Here is a 17,759-nt window from a genome sequence, read left to right as displayed (position 1 = left end):
AGATTGACAAATTATGGAAATTGAGTGAACAATCCCTAGGGCCTTGCTTTGCTTGTCTGTCACACCTTTCCCCTATGAGAAGGAAACACTAACTATGGTCCCTCCTCTTTTCTTCTGGTTCTTTAGTGGTGGGCCGGCCATAGCTAGGTCCTTCCCACTGCTGAGTTGTTGCTCCTCCTCTTCCTCTGCAGTCTGAAGACTAATCTCTTCTAACTGCATCTCCTATCTGCTTTATGATAGAATATACATGTAAACATTAAAGAGAAATACACCCACTTTAATCCAAAGACATTTTAGCTTTATTTCCTCATATAGATATTTCTGTACACAGTTCCTATCAATGCACAGAAGGCATATATGAATAGTTTCAGTGCTATCTTTTTTAAAGACACATGGCAATAAATAGCGCTCATGAAACAAGACTGTCAACACCTTTTGAAACTGTACAAAATGTACAACAATTAAGACGCAAAGTTCTGAGGCAACAGATTGAACAAAAAGTATATTGGTGTGTGTATATATTTGCATGTGTTTTTTTTGTGTGTTTTCCCATTGGCTTTCTGGTTGGCATAATGTATGCTCTTTTCATCTGGTTCAACATTTGGCAATTGACACGGAAAGAAATATAAATTAGCAGACATTGTGATTTTGAGAGATTTTTTTACAGGAATTGTTCTGTCCCCTTATACACGTATTCTCGTCGTAAATCTTTAGAAACATTCATGAAAGTCTTGAAACCAACACCATCACACAAGACTGAGATTTTGTAAAACCTCTCTCATCTCACCCAGTCCTAAGATACAGCCTGTAACGCATGACACAACAGCATATTCAGATACCATGACAATCAGGCCATCAGCTGTTTTACAGCCATCAGCTGTTTTACGTTTGATAATCCCTTTTGCATGTATTTATACTGAACAAAAATATAAAACCAACATGCAACAATTTCAAATATTTTACTGAGTTACAGTTCATAGAAGGATATCAGTCAATTTAAATCAATTCATTATGCCCTAATCTATGGATTTAACATGACTAGGCAGGGGCGCAGCCATGGGTGGGCCTGGGAGGGCATAGACCCACCCACTGGGGAGCCAAACCATCCTGATGGTAAAGAAGACGGATGTTGAGGTCCTGGGCTGGCGTGGTTACACGTGGTCTGCGGTTGGACGTACTACCAAATTCTCTAAAATGACAATGGAGGCAGCTTATGGTAGAGAAATTAACATTAAATTATCTGGCATCAGCTCTGTTGGACATTCCTGCAGTCAGAATGCCAATTGCACACTCCCTCAAAACTTCAGGAATTGTTTTGTGTGACAAAACTGCACATTTTAGAGTGGCCTTTTATTTTCCCCAGCACAAGGTGCACCTGTGTAATGATCATGCTGGTTAATCAGCTTCTTGATATTTCAGGTGGATCGATTATCTTGACAAAGGAAATATGCTCACTAACAGGGATATAAACAAATTTGTGCACAAAATATGAGAGAAATACGGTTTTTGCACATACGGAACATTTCTGGGATCTTTTAATTCAGCTCATGAAACATGGGACCAACACTTTACATTTATTTTTTGTTCAGTAGACTTTGATGGGTGATATTACATCTGTTGACAGAGAAGAGCAGCTTCTAAACAGCCAAAGATACTGGAGCCAGGATGGCTGTTTATGACTTTTCAGCATTAACAGTGAATGTTCCTCAGTCAAGATTAGGTTGGTGTGTGTTTTCTCATATAAATAAATATACTGCATTAATGAAACATTTAGTAAAATGATTGTTCTGTTCCTGTATCTAGAAGAAAAAGAAACGCACACCTATTAAGACGAGGTGCTGGCTAGCGGAGTAGAAACTTGAAAATAAAAGAGAGCTGCACACTCTTGGAGCTCAGATGCAAAAATTTAATACCAACGTTTCGACAGCCAAGCTGTCTTCATCAGGGTATCTTATGAAGACAGCTTGGCTGTCGAAACGTTGTTATTAAATTTTTGCATCTGAGCTCCAAGAGTGTGCGGCTCTCTTTTATTTCCTGTTCCTGTATCTGTCATAATGAGTTCAGATGTTGTCAGCTGCACCATGTTGTCAGCTGCACCAATAAAAGAAGATATCAAATGTGAATTTCCACATTGTTGTTGGGTTGCCTTTCCACTTCTTTCTATCCTACAGTCATTGGGTCATGACGACTTCTAGCAGAGAGCATATTCTTGGAGTAAGAACAACAGATAAATAAATACTGACAAAAGTGTACCCCAGGACTACAGATCATTCACAGAGAAGAACATTACAGAAGAGAAAGAGTTTGAAGAAAGCGACTTCCTCCTCACAGACACAGAATAATCTGTGGCTCCCACACTGTATAGACCAACATCTAGTCATTCCTAAAAACCCAGTGCTGTTAGTTTCAGTATTACATTTTTAAAAAACGTTGCATTGTAAAATTAGACTTGTGTCACTGTTTGAAACTAGTTCTCAAATGAAACACTGCTGGGTTGCATTGTGCATTCATCTCTCTTCTGTTTGTTGCTGTCCATGTACAAACGAGGAGAAGTGTAAAGTGCATTGCCAATGTAAAAGGCTTTAATATGAACATTGATCCTCCTCATTCAGAAGCATGCAGGAAGCTTCTTTTTTTTTTAGGGATTCCATTTAGATTGTGGCCCTAACATTGCTGATGCCTGTTTGGGCTTGCCTCAGGGTTTAATGACAAACATCATCCCAATGCAGGAACTCATGCTGGAAATGTCAAATCCAGTTTTTTTTGAGAATGGAATCAAATCTATCCATAAAAAAATGATAATACAGTGTAAGTTCAACATTCAGTAGTGTTTTGTCCTGCCATTCTGTTCTGTGTGGCGTCACTGCTCTGCTCAGGTCACCAGTGGGTCTCCACACATCCTTTACTCTAATGTGGTGGGAGGGTAGCTGAAGTGTAGCCTGTCCGGCATACCTACTACTTCCACAACCATTATTGGACAACAAGCAACATCAGTTTCAGGGAAATAGAAATGTAAAAAGCCTGCTTCGTCTGTCTCTGTTCCACAGTCAATCTGCTGTGTTCAAGGTGGAGCTCAGAACTGGGAGTGGTCCATCTCATCCAGCCATGATGCAGGGCTGGTGGGGAAGTCTGGGTAGCCCGTGCTGCTTCCCGTGGAGAGGTCAGAGGTGGGGCCTCCTGCCATGGACCTGAGAGCCTGCCCCACGCCTCCCTGCCCCCCATGGGCTATGATGCTGTCCATGGTGAAGCCCAGGTTGTTGAGCAGCGGGGTGTGGCCGGGCAGTGAGGCGATGGACGAGGGCGACTGGGGGAGACCGTAGGGACTGCCAGACCGAATGTCATGATAGGGCTGTCCAGCAGCGTCCAGAGAGAAGCCTCCGTTCAACACTCCCCCGTCGCCCACACTCCCATACAGGCCGTTGGTGTGACCCAGGTCTGACAGGATCTGGTCATCTACAGAGAGAAGGGAGGGAGGGTTTTAACACTTCTTTGGTGCTGTCATCAACTATATCAACATTATACAGCTTTTATCTTTAAATAGAATTAAGTGCCGTTATGAAACCTTTTTATTGAGGCAACATAATCTGTATTTCATCTAGGTAAATGGCATGGGTGTGTAGTGCTCCCCCAGCGCTTAGTAAGAGGTCGAAAGACTTGTGATTTACCTTAAGCTCAAACAAAGGGGGTCTGTGCGTGCAATAGAAAATATTTGTCTCCGACAGTCCTTCCAGTGCTGTTTCAATAACAACAATGCCCCAGAGCACTTTCCCTCTAATTGACTAAAAGCTTCACCTACTTTATAGAGTTTCTGCTATGGGGTTTTCATTTCTCGTAAAAATGGCCTCCTTTTAAAAATGGCTTGAGACTTTTATGAGTCCCCAAAACGGGCTCACAAACATCAAACAACCATAAAAACATGGGGATGTCTAAAATCTAATTTGCACAGTAGAAGCTTCTCTTTTCGTGTACGCTCCATATTGGAGAAGTGTGAAAAGAAAGACAGGAAGAAGAGGAGGAGTTGAAGAAGCAAGAGAAAGATGTGAAGTGAAGGAGGTTTGGGGTTGGGTTAGCCATACTGACCTCTGAAGCTGAGCTCACTGTCACTCAGTCCTGCATCGTCTGTTGAACTCTCCTTCTCTGCTTTGTTGCCCCCTCGGTTACGTTTGACGCTTTTGTAGAACTGACCCCAGCGGTGCCGCCCTGCGTCCTTCTTCAGACGCTTCTCTTTCGCGCGACGATTCTGGAACCACACCTGCCATTGTGGGAGTAGAGACGTTTGACTTCTAATTCATGTATATATCTGCATATTATCACAGGGATGTTATATTAAACTAGTCCAAACTAGACAACTGCTCAGCTTGGAATTAAAGATCCTGTTGAGGCACACACCTGCACTACTCTCATGTCCAGTCCCGTCTCTGAGGAGAGCTGCTCGCGGACGTGGCGCGCTGGCTTGGGAGAGTTCTTGTAGGCAATTTTAAGGGTCTCCAACTGTTTGGCTGTGATGGTGGTCCGTGGTCGCTTTGCCCCGGCCTCTGAATCATCTGAGAAAGACGGATTAAAGAATATCTTCTGGAAGAATATTGTTTGCAATATTTGCATATAAAAAAAATGAAATTAACTTGTGGCTTTTCGCTTTTGAAAACATCATATAGGCTTGGATGGACTGAGTGGTCATGTATGGCAAGTCAATACCCTTCTGAAACTGTCCCACTCTATCTGTAGGGGATATAAATCTCCCTGGGGAATGCTAGAAGAAGGGAGTTATTGGGGACCCACTGTAAAAGTGCATTGCATCACTTAACATAATCAATCAGTGGGCCATGGAAATTTCCATAAATACACAGGCAGAGCTTTCAGAATCAGATCCATAAAAGGTCACAGCAACTGGAGATTTAATGCCCAAGCAGGACACTGAGAGACACTGAGAGACACTGGGACCCCATCCGGCTGGGTTTATGATGATTCTGTCGCTCCAATATCCCACTGTCTCTTGTGATTCCTCAATGCTTCAGTATTATTGTACATAAAGGAGTTAATTGCACCTTGCTGTCTGCTGAACTCCCTGTCTGAATGCTTTTGAATGGGCTGCTAACTCCTGCACCACTCTCCACAACTCCCCTGCTGGACCCATTACTCAGAGCGTCACACCAGCTCTAGATAGTTAATTCAAGTCAATTCCCTGAAGAGGTTCTGAATATGACAGTTTATCAACCAGGGAGATAAGACTGAATTATTCTTTCAAAATATTTGGATGGTGTTTGATTGGCCATAGAACTAGTAGGATGGCCCAGTCAGAAACCTACCATTCTGTTTGGCTGTTTCATAGTCCTCCTTGCACACCAGCCTGCCATCCTCCATGAGGTAGAACTCATCCCCAGTGGCCAGCTGCCGGCTGCACATGACGCAGGCGAAGCAGTGCAGGTGGTACACAAAGTCCTGGGCCTTCCGCACCACCTGAGTCGGAGGGATCCCCTGTTGGCACGACGCACACTTTGTTCCAAACCGCCTGCAAGTACACACACACACACACACACACACACACACCTGCCATCAGATACACAAACCCCACACAGAACAGGTGGATGCATCTCCACTGTTCAGAGGCTGAAGATAACATGGCCTTATAGCATAGTTATAACGTAGCACACATAGTTTCCACCTCCACTTCCACCTGTAATAATAGTTTCTGTAATACTACTTGGGTTAGTTGTTAGTTGTAGATGGGCAAAGCATCAGTGGTGGAATGTATTTGTGTTGGTGGTGGGCTTGTCCTCAGCTTGACGAATGGCCTGGATCAATGCAGTGGAAGTGGAGGCTATAAGAACCAGTAGAGAGAGCCCTGCACAGTAAACAGGCTGAAGAGAACCAATAAAACACTGACTCGGGATGGGGCTGTAAATCACAAAGCCTATACAGAAAAATAAACCCTTCCTTTAGACCAAGGAGAAGTTTCTTCATTACTGCTAGGAAATCCTGCACTATACTCCAGTTTCCAGCCCAGGCCTCAGCCCCATCATCTCTACTCCTCTCCCTGTCTCCGGTAGCATCCCCATAGTGCACACGCAGCATCACTGCAGTTGTAACAGCAAAAATCGCCCCTATTGTCCCCAGGGCCGACTAATAAAGTTATCTCCACTCTCTGACTCGCAAGCTTTTTAGGTCTCATTGAAGCTTCTGACATTAAAACCTCTCAAACATGATTTAGTAAAAGACAGTACTGATCCTGTTTTGGATAAAAGTCTAACTTAATTTACTTCTTTAATGCCTCAGAAATGCAATCGTAAAAAGATGGAAGCAAAAGAAAGAGAAAGAGGGATGAGAAGAAATTCAAGTTGCTGTTGTGTGTGTCCAGCTAAGGCTGCTAGATCAGTAATTCATTCAATTAGTATATAGAGTGTTTGGAGTTGAAAGTTTGATTGTTATGTGTTCTGTCTTATCCAACACAAGTATTCAAGTCTTCAGGACAGAAAGGCAGGAGGATGTTGTAGGATGTTCAGCTTAATTAACCTCATTGTGTTGGTCCTGTCACTAAGTATTGACACAAGCCTGTTTTTTAACATCCACATCATGATATTATGTTATTATATTATATTATGAAAGTAAACTATGTAAAGAGGAAAATCCTCACTAGCACTAGTCCTGTATGATAAGTCAAACCTAGTCCATGAGTAATGTGCTCACCAAATATTTCCTCAAAAGCAACATGCAATACAGACCACTCTGATCATGTCACAGATTTTACAAGTCAAAATCAGTGCAATTTTATTGCCATTTTTGAGCTCACAAATATTAAAGTAAATCACTTCTACAAGTAATGTCACTTAGCTTGCAGCAATCAAATGCTCAAAATTCCCATTCAAACAAAATAGGTGAATGTTTTAAGATTTAAGATGAAGAAGTGGAACTCACTTGAAGAAGTCCTCTTTGCAGTACACATTTCCTGCCCGCGAGAAACACTTGTCTGCCAGCAACGCTTGACAGTCTGCGCACTTGAGGCACTTGGAGTGCCAGTGGCGGTCCAGCACCTTCAGGATGAACTTGTCGAGGATGTGTTGACTACAGCCCGCACACTGGGGGATTTCTATGGGGAGAGAGAGAGAGAACACACACCATGAGTTAAGATAACATATTGGTGGTGGAATAGTGCAAGGAGACAAGGTGAGCATTGCCCTTGCAGGTTTTTGAGATCAGAGCCGGCTAAAATTATGTTAAACAAAATCGGTAATGTAGCCTAATTCCTCACCATTGTGACCCTCGATGAAAACAAATATGGTCTGACAGAGTAAATTGTATCATCATGCCACTCATTCGACTTAGGTTTTTCAAATGCCTGTGCCTGTGCCACAATATTTAGCCTTGAAGTGGATTTGATTGGATAAGCCGACTGATTCGAAAAACCAAGTAGTAAATATATATAATAAATACTAATAGTCATAAACAACGTGAATGAAAAAAAACTGGGCTATAAGAAGGAGCAATAACCTCGGCCTTATAGTGTTAAAAACAATGCACTATTATCACCATCAACATCGTAACACCAGCACAGTGTCGCTATTAATGTGATTAGTCTATGCAAAAGGAAATAACCAGAGTTATTTTTATATTTATAAATATATATACATATATATTATAATGTGATAGAATAATACATATTAATAGTATTGTTATTATTATTATTTTTGCCATCTTTTTTTTTCATTTTAGAAAATGAAACTTCGGGAATAATTTCCCTCAATCTCCGTTGTCGTCAGTGCAATGGTACCGCATGTGAACAATGGCCAGATGAAGAGAGGCTTCTCATGGTAGACTAAATTGCCTTTTCAGTATCTTAGAATAGCGGGTGAGGGCAAGAAGAGATCGTAATGGAAACTGACCCCTCAAACTCATGAAAGCGGATGCAATAAGCACCGTTTTGTGCACAAAATAATTGGCCAGGTTATTTTTTTTGTACTCGAGCAGTTTAATATTTGTACTATATCTACAAGTATGTCTGCAATTAGGCTTTGCCAAGCCAATTGTTGTTTTAATAAAAAAAACTGTTTTACTCATACGGCCTATGAGTAATCTAATCACACCCATACCAAACTGTTTAAATGTGCGTTGTGGAGGTCATGACAACATTTCAAAACAATTACAATACAGTAGGCCTACATGTGCATCTTCATACTGTAGCCTACGTTGGGAGACATTTTTGAAGAGTAAAACATTTACATTTTTATGTATAGTTTCTGGAGGGCTGCTCAATGAACTACATTTATACATAAGGCCTAAGCTAAGCATGCACAAATAGAGGGTTGATTTTACAATACATGAATGAAGGTAATACGGTAGCCTATACAATGTACAGGAGTTGCATTTTGAGATGCTGCTAAGCTCCATTTCTTTAATTGTACTATTGCGATGTGGCATTAGCCTATACATTAGCCTATACATTAGCCTATACAGACATCGAAATACCAAGTGTTTCCCAATCAACTTCACAATCAAATGAGATAACTATGAAGTACATGGCTTTTTAAGACTTTTTACAAAACTTAAATGAAAGTTAGGTGTATTTTACATCCACAAAATATTAAAGAAATGCCCTGATTTGTGGAGCATTATGCATTATGCTTTGGTGTAAGTGATGATACTGAAAGGATAGCACGAGGGCCAATCTTGGCAGTATTCACGTTCGATGTCTAATAGCCCCTTCACCCCCCCCCCACCCCCACCCCCCTCTCTCTTCTGCATAACTTGTAAATCACACGATTATACCACTTAAGATCTTTTGTGAGCCTCCTCAAGAGGGGTCCTCAAATCTAATCAAATGTGATCCTATAAGCTTCCTTTTCTCAGTTACAATATATGCATCTCCTACAACATAAATATATCATCCTGTTTTACTGTATTTCGATTAGCAGAGGATAATTGTGTTTTTTAACAAGACTAAAAAAAGTGTTTCATATCAATCAAGTAATGTACTCATTAGCTACACTATCGGAATAACTGTAGGTCTTATAGGGAACGAGCACATAGCCTATAGAGCTCATAGGCCACATTGAGCTCATAGGCCTCTCATATGTTTTGTAGATTGCATGACCTACACTTCAAAGCAAGCAGACTGTAAAACTCTATTCAGGAAATAATTTTTCTTGGGGCCTAAACGTCTCTTGTATCCAAACGGTTTAGAATAATTACCCTTATTCATAAGAGCATGCTAACAGCCATATTAATCATGATAATAATGTTTAGATACATAATACTAAATTGCTTTTATTCCCAGAGTAATGCCGTATTAAATATTGCATGTATGCACCAATGGGGGTTGAGTGGCCAGATCTTTACACAATTTTTACACAATCTTTACACAATCTTTGCACAATCTCCTTCGATTTACAAAATTAAAGCGCATACCCCACTAACATATAGTTTTATAGCTTAAACCAATTATATTTCACAAATCTGCATTGTTTCACTTTGTGCATTAAACATTATGGTTCACTGCCTTTACCAATAAGGTAGCCTAAATGAAGGTCAATTCAAGACAATTTTAAATGGGTTAAATGATAAATGATGCTAGATTTTGAGCAAAAATATACTCTCCTGCGCTGAAAGAAGCAACAACTTGTTTGGATCTGTGATGTAAACTATATAGTATTTCATTGTGGATTAAAAGCAACATTAGAGGTAATAGAGTTGGTCTATCTATACATTTCCGTGGCTCGCATATGAATAATTAGGTCAGGAATGTATCCAATTCCACTTCCATCTTGATTGCAGGATCAGATTATATAGCATAGATTATCAAAACTGAGTTAAAGAGCAGATGCGAAGATAATGAGCAATTTGAGGCATTGAACTATTTACTGCACACACAATGTAGTGAAATATTCCACGTTTGTTATTTTTTAAATAAAAATTAAAAATACTTATTTTAGTAGGCTATAATATCATATCACAATCTGTACGTGTAATATAGCCTACACCCTATGTGTCAAACAATAATAAGACTGACATAATTGTACAATTATGTAGCCTACAATTGTACAATAACACAGCTATAGCAGAAACATCCAAGCATACGCAAACATAGCCTGGATAATTCCGATACGAATCAGTAATAGCTGTCAGTCAAACTGGTGGGGTATGGAGAGTAGGTGATGAGAGCGTCTGATCTCTCGTCCATGGCCAGACAAATAAACAGCTGTCTCATCTCTGACCAGAAGCAAACTTCTTATACAGCTCGAGGGAATAGAATAACAAAATGCGCTCGAGGTAGGGAATATGAATATTCCTGTATAATACAAAAGAATGTACAAACATAAAGTGTTTATGCCTTGATGAGTGTTATACTAGTATACATATGTCCCAACCTAGGCCTATATATGCTCATGGGTTCTAATAGTGTAAAACCAGCATGTACAACTCGTGCAAAGGCTGGGGGTTGGAAACACAACATTACGAGCAGTACAAACGCACACTTTAAACAAGACATAGGCTACATGTGATAAATAATCTCTATCCATACAACATTCCACAAAAGTCCACATGAGGACCAGAAGATCAAAATGAAATGCATAATACCCTCACTTCAAATAATAATATGAAACACACGTTATATGAATAAGTAGAATAATATGAATATATATGATCCAGTAGAACAATGTCGCTGCACATATTTTTTCTACAGCAGTGCCCTGCAGCATTTCAGAGCTCGGCTGCCAATTTCCGTATGATATAATCAATATTGAAAATGAAGTGGAAAAGCCTTACGTTGCATTGGCACTCCGAGTATCTCGGGTACACCCTTCACAGGACTCTCTGTTGGTAGAACAGCAGCACTTTGCATCATTGTGATCCAGAACGGGGAATAAACACACACATATACACGCTCAACAAGGTGGGCTGAAGCTCCCGTCTTTTAGTGAGAAAATGTAGAATATGTCAAATAGAAACAGGGTATGAACCCTTCTGTAGACCTAGCTGTCCCTTTAAAGTCCGGTATTTTTTATTATCCTGGAATATTGTCCATGCGTGCGAGATTTCGCCGTGCTCTTTTGATGTGGATCATACAAACTGCTTGATTCATTCACACTGCAGGGGCAACTGTGACGTCACCCCAGCATAGGAACCACCAGGGACCAATGGGATCCTCCATCAAGCCTCAAATGGGCGGAAGAATTCTGCTCCTGAGCGCAGGTGTACAGTGAGAAAGACGAAAGAATTGGTGACAAAACAGAATGTCCCCAGAAAGAAGCAACCTTCTTTAGAATAGTATAAATAAATATAGTCTCGCTTAGCACATAGAATTGTCTTTCTAGTATGAAGGGGTAAAATGTTTTTCAGCTGAATATGGAAATACGCTTCAATAGATAGACTTTGCACTATCAAAGCGTCTCTTTCTTCAGAGACGTGAAAGGTAACATTGAGCAACCGCTACTAGCCTATACAGCCGAATCCACAGCCTACCTGCTCTGGTGACATGAAATTAATAGTTTAATGAGTTTTCTCATATTTTTTTATTTTAGTTTTTATTTCACCTGTATGTAACCAGGTAGGCCATTTGAGAACAAGTTCTCATTTCCAACTGCGACCTGGCCAAGATAAAGCAAAGCAGTACGACACAAACAACACATAGTTACACATGGGATAAACAAACGTACAGTCAATAACACAATATAAAAATCTATATACAGTGTGTGCAAATGTAGTAAGATGAGGGAGGTAAGGCAATAAATAGGCCATAGTGGCGAAATAATTACAATTGAAAAATTAACCACTGGAGTGATATATGTGCAGAAGATGAACGTGCAAAATTAGATACTGGGGTGCAAAGGAGCAAAAACAACAACAACAATGTGGGGATGAGGTAGTTGGGTGGGCTAATTACAGATGGGCTGTGTATAGGTGCAACTGTGGTAAGCTACTCTGATAGCTGATGCTTAAAGTTAGTGAGGGAAATATAAGACTCCAGCTTCAGTGATTTTTGCTATTAGTTCCAGTCATTGGCAGCAGAGAACTGGAAGGAGAGGCGGACAAAGGAGGAGTTGGCTTTGGGGATGACAAGTGAAATATACCTGCTGGAGCGCGTGCTACGGGTGGGTGCTGTTATGGTGACCAGTGAGCTGAGATAAGGCGGGGCTTTACCTAGCAAAGACTTATAGATAACCTGGAGCCAGTGGGTTTGGCGACGATTATGAAGCGAGGTCCAGTCAACGAGAGCGTACAGGTCTCAGTGGTGGATAGTATATAGTGTTTTGGTGACAAAACGGATGGCACTGTGATAGACTGCATCCAATTTGCTGAGTAGAGTGTTGGGGGCTATTTTGTAAATGCTATCGCCGAAGTCAAGGATCGGTAGGATAGTCAGTTTTACTAGGGTATGTTTGGCAGCATGAGTTAAGGAGGCTTTGTTGCGAAATAGGACGCCGATTCTAGATTTAATTTTCGATTGGAGATGCTTAATGTGAGTCTGGAAGGATAGTTTACAGTCAAACCAGACACCTAGGTATTTGTATTTGTCCACATATTCTAAGTCAGAACCGTCCAGAGTAGTGATGCTGGACGGGCGGGCAGGTGCGGGCAGCGATCGGTTGAAGAGCATGCATTTAGTTTTACTTGCATTTAAGAGCAGTTGGAGGCCACATAAGGAGTGTTGTATGGCATTGAAGCTCAAGGATTTGACAATTAGCTGATCTTTAAATTGCATGTAGGCTAAAAAAAAAAAATATTGCTCTAAAACCTTCAGGAAAGGTAGGTCATATCTGTTAGGATAGGAGTTATTGAATTTGGTTTGCCGATAGCATACGAATAGGCCCACCATCGATGACGTGGAGGCTAAAAAAGCAAGTTTATTACATTTTGTTGATTGGACATATAGGACCTTCCACCCCCATCTGGGATATGGATGCCTGAGTGTAGTATGGTTGTTAAAATAAAATCACCTTAGAGCATGAGCATCAGCGTGCGGGGTTTTCCTTTTTATTTTTCGTTGATTGGACACAATCACAATATTTGTGTCTGATCTCTGTGAATGGGATGTAACCTGACTGCAAGGAAGACCTATTGTCCGAGAGCCTTGACAGGTATTAGAAGTCCAAGCACAGTCCTTCTGACAGTGTTCATTTCAATTCCGCGTTTGAGAGACTGCTTTCGGATAAGATATTCCCCCCGGAGAGTTCGTAGTTCAAGCAAGATGAACTCAATCTTCGCTTCCAATTTGCTTCAAGCATGTACAGTGTGGTTGCTTGGTCCACGTCCCAAGCTTTCAGATGAACAATACGGTCCTATTCCACTCACACGTTGAACGAAATCGAAACCTTCAAGTAGCCGACCGTCTGAATCTCGGAATATCTGAATACAAAAGATCTATAGCATATAGGCTTATGTCTGCTATTACCATAACCCGTACCACCATTACTAATATAACAACAAGTGTTTATATTAATGATCATGAACATTGAACATTTATTACATTAAATAATATATGTAGCCTATTAATCATTAACCAATTATTGTATTACAATATAACAATACTACTAATAATAAGAACAATACTAACAATACTACGACTACTACTAATAATAATAATAAGAATAAGAATAGCCTATTAATATCAACAGAATTTTGATAATGAACACAATAACTGTAGAATATTATTTTGTCCAGACAACAATTGAAAGAGGAAAATATACATTTGGGGCATAAGAAATATCCGTTGTTTTTCTATTCACCTTGCATCCTCTCACAGTCGTCAATATTCCACGTTTGTTCAACATACTTTCGTTGAAATGACGGAAACAACGTCGATTCACCCAGCGTGTGCCCAGTGGGCATCTTCTTTCGTTTTCGGAATATGTACAACTACAAAAAAAAAAAAAAAATCAATATCAATGCTAACTAGACTCAACTCAGTTGGGTTATCACTTGCAGACTGACAATATAGGCCTATAGGTGAATCAATGTCTAAAAAATAGAAGATATTCGGAATAATTTGCATAATGGGATTATGATGTTGGATATTTCAGCTAAACTGATAGGATATTTAAAATTTAGCTGATGATTCCATTGTGTCACATTGCAGTGCAATAGGGCCTATACAAACCCCATACGCGGTTGTGTGTTAATATTTCAAATTGAATTTAGTAAAATGAAAACACTCATCAAGCTGATTAAATGGGAGCAGCAGGGATATTACGGGAATACTCCCCACACCAGCCCCACACCAGCGCTAAACCCTGCTTCATGTCTGTATGCCAGGTGTCCCAGTTATATCCACCCCCTTCATCCCTATCCCTCCATCTATCCCCTCATCCAGGACAGTGCGGCAAGGCAAGGGAATCACCCCGTCATACACTTTCATTTTCAATATTCACTTTTCCCCAAAGATTATTCAGTTACTTAGATTGTCGAGTGCATTGCAATCATGCATTTGGCTTTAAAATACAGGGTAGAGAAAATGATCTTGGACTGTCAACATTCGGTCATAGGGTTAGATGTAGTAGGCCTATAGTGGATAAAGGCAGAGCACATTTGACAGTGAAACTGCTGGACAAAATGTAGATGTTGTTTCTTATACCCACGAACGAATATAAAAAGTAGTCTATATAAAAATACAACAAAGCAAGCGATCAAAATATCTGAAGAGAAATAGACCGATTGAAATAGTGTAAACTGCTGCATTTGTTTGATCCCCTGCTAGAAGGTACAAGGAAATGGAAGTGGGTAGTACACCTCCTCTTGTGTGCTTGGGGGGAAAAGTCCTTGTGTCATTGTAAAATCTAATGATGCATCCCTTAGTATAGGACAATGAGTCCTAGGCTGGAAGCTATAATTCAAGCAAAGGGCAACTTTTCTACCACCACTGTTGACCCAGTCACCTCTAATTAGATATAATATTTCAGTGTAAGAGTTCATTGACATCTGCGATTCACAAATCCATCTTATAGGTAAAGCACAAGGACCAAGAGGTCTCGCAATATAACCATTCATTCTCACCACTGGACCGCTATATTGTCCATAGGATAAGCAGGCCTTCCCCAAAACCAGCTTATAAAATAATATTACACGTTTTCACCCAATAGGCTAGCTTGATTACCCTCAACGAAATAAGGCGTCATCTATGCTTATTATTTAAACCGAGATACACCGAGGGAAGTGGTTTGGTGATTGACAGAAAGCACAAATAACTTGAGAACCTATAGCCTACAAGTATCTTACTTGAAATGAAGTTGATAGTTGTGGGTAATCGACAGAAATATAAATAATCTCCTAGGTCTATATCAAGTCAGGTTGTATAGTTGAACAGGTTAAACCTAACTGAAAAGCACATAGGTTGTTCAGTAGTACAGTAGATTCCAGTAAGAAAACACACACACACACACACAAAACCACACACCGTAGAGTGTGTACACCATACGCTCCATGAGATGATATGCACACGAAAACAGTAAGCAGTGATTGGGAGAAACATGAATAACAATATAAATAGAAAAGCCAATGTTTTTTCTGCTAGCACTATTTATCTTCTTTTTAAAACATACATTATATCCTGCTAAATAATTAAAGGAGGAACAATATTTTCATATATTGTAAATTGTGATGGATTTGTGCATTTAATGCATTTGCACAATTAAACTTAAACTACAATAGCGATCAACTTGGAACCTGGAACATTGTGTGCCATAGGATAAATCTCGAAATCTCCTTCTTATCATTATCTAGTTACTTTTGATAAGCCGACATTACCTACTTGTCAAAGTGACATAGACACGACAATCACAATGAATGGACCCAGACTTATACAATATACAGGTTTTAACATCACATGAATACATTTCTTTCATAAACTCAAGATGCGTAATATCAATAGGGAGCATCACACTTCTGCCCCTCGTATTGACAAAACACGTACAACTTCATGCAAACGTACCTACTTAGGTGGATTGCAGGCGTCATGTTAATTTCAGCACTACTCCTACTGGACAGCGCTCAACGTGGCAGCCAGGTTCTGTCTTTTTCACGACTTGTTTACTCCAGCTAGCTTCTGCTGTAGCATTTTAATAATATCAGTCTCTGTTTCTCTGAAAATAGAGACAAAAATAGAGAGAACCATCGTGGCTGAGGCATGTCAGAACGTGCTCCCCCTTTCTTTGCCAGAAAAAAAGACAGTGAAAGAAAGGGGGACCTTTAGACGAGGGCAAGGAGAAAATTAAATTGCACTTGGGAGCAAATTCTATTAGGGAATAGTTATTGTCTCCTGACAGGTCCTGTCCATTTAGGTAATTAGTGGAAGAGATTGCTTGAACAAACGGGCTGTATTTTAGTCAGAAATCATGATTTCCACCGCAATCTGATTGACTACTATTTTGTGGCTTAATACGTTATATTTTACATGCGATTGTATTATCTGTAGGCTAATGTAATCAATCCGTTGCTATTATTATTAGACCACAAATGTGAACCACAACCAGCGGTAGGCTACTTACTATGTATGGCTCTGTGCATAACAAGAAGCCCTTACATAATAATTGATAATCTGTTTTGTAATGTCTGCTAGCGCATTTTAAAGATAAAATAAACATCTGAATGGTGCCATTATATTATTTTAGTTGCATTTTTTTTTAGAATAGGTCGTTACAGATACAGTATGCCGTATTTCACTATATGGGGAGCTTATAGGTCTTCAAAAATGACCAAATTGAAGACTTAAAAAACAAACCCCACAAACGTTTATTTTGCAATAATGTCTATCCACCTCCCCATATCACAGGCCTACGTTTCAATTGTGGCCTGCCTGCCTGCCTGCCTGCCTGCCTGCCTGCCTGCCTGCCTGCCTGCCTGCCTGCCTGCCTGCCTGCCTGTGCCTGCCTGCCTGCCTGCCTGCCTGCCTGCCTGCCTGCCTGCCTGCCTGCCTGCCTGCCTGCCTGCCTGCCTGCCTGCCTGCCTGCCAGCCAGCCAGCCAGCCAGCCAGCCAGCCACTTAGGCTATATTGCAAATTAGTGCCTGTCATGCATGTTCCCCTGAATCAACACCTACCCTAAGTGTTAATTACTATTATAGGGCTACAGACTAACATTCCCCTGGTGTCACTGGTGCCACTATCTTTTACAGTTGGTGGCACCAGCCCATGATTTGGTTGGCCCGAAATCATGAGTAATCATCTTATAAAGTAATTCATAGTGTTTTAATTAGAATGTAATTTATAAACTACTGAGATATTCAAGAAAAACGTTGTTTCGTCTAACATGTCCAAGCAGGATACACACGATTTTGTGCAACCTAATCCAGAAATTGTCGTGAATTTTGCGTTGACAATTAAGACTGTAGTTGATATATTTTACAGTCAAAATTTGACTTTTTGTTCAATAGAGATGAATTACATGTATCTTTGTCACGACTCCGACCGAAGGTTGCTCCCCTTCCTGTTCGGGTGGTGCTCGGCGGTCGTCGTCACCGGCCTACTAGCTGCCACTGATCCCTTTTCCCCTTTTCTGTTTATTGGTTTCACCTGTGTTTGTTTTAGGCTTATTGGTCGGGCTTTATCAACATGCGGGATTGTTTGGTGTACGTGTGTACACGTCAGTGTGTCACGGTTTTCCCATTTTCTTGGGTTTTGCTGGACTGTTTAAGTCCCTCGTGTTTGGAGCATTTGTTTTGGTGTGCGCCCTGTGTTTCGTGGGGTTGGCGTATGTTCACCGTTTTTGTGCATTCAAAAGTATAGCACTACCCTGAACTCTCTGCTTCCTGCGCCTGACTTCTCACCCACTACACCC

At 40.5% G+C, this 17,759-nt stretch overlaps 1 protein-coding gene across 1 annotated transcript; it reads right to left on the bottom strand.

Moving 5' to 3' along the window:
- Window positions 1-2,005: 2,005 nt before the first annotated feature.
- Window positions 2,006-11,028, bottom strand: LOC115107415 (LIM/homeobox protein Lhx4-like). Its single transcript, XM_029630815.2, has 6 exons — window positions 10,759-11,028; window positions 6,913-7,084; window positions 5,307-5,509; window positions 4,390-4,544; window positions 4,081-4,252; window positions 2,006-3,453 (listed from the first exon to the last, which is right to left on the bottom strand). Exons 1-6 carry the CDS (start codon window positions 10,835-10,837, stop codon window positions 3,074-3,076), a joined length of 1,161 nt encoding a protein of 386 aa, XP_029486675.1. The 5' UTR covers window positions 10,838-11,028; the 3' UTR covers window positions 2,006-3,073.
- Between the last annotated feature and the right edge of the window lie 6,731 nt (window positions 11,029-17,759).

This window comes from Oncorhynchus nerka, linkage group LG24, assembly GCF_034236695.1.
Source record: "Oncorhynchus nerka isolate Pitt River linkage group LG24, Oner_Uvic_2.0, whole genome shotgun sequence".
Classification (NCBI taxonomy): Eukaryota; Metazoa; Chordata; class Actinopteri; order Salmoniformes; family Salmonidae; genus Oncorhynchus; species Oncorhynchus nerka.
This window is presented reverse-complemented; position numbering and strand designations above follow the sequence as displayed.

Excerpts from the sequence above, each read along its gene's own strand:
- LOC115107415 (XM_029630815.2), bottom strand. The coding sequence starts at position 10,837 with ATGATGCAAAGTGCTGCTGTTCTACCAACAGAGAGTCCTGTGAAGGGT. Across the intron at positions 7,085-10,758 it reads ACTCGGAGTGCCAATGCAAC|AAATCCCCCAGTGTGCGGGC; the intron begins GTAAGGCTTTTC and ends CTCTCCCCATAG. Across the intron at positions 4,253-4,389 it reads TGGACATGAGAGTAGTGCAG|GTGTGGTTCCAGAATCGTCG; the intron begins GTGTGTGCCTCA and ends CCACAATGGCAG.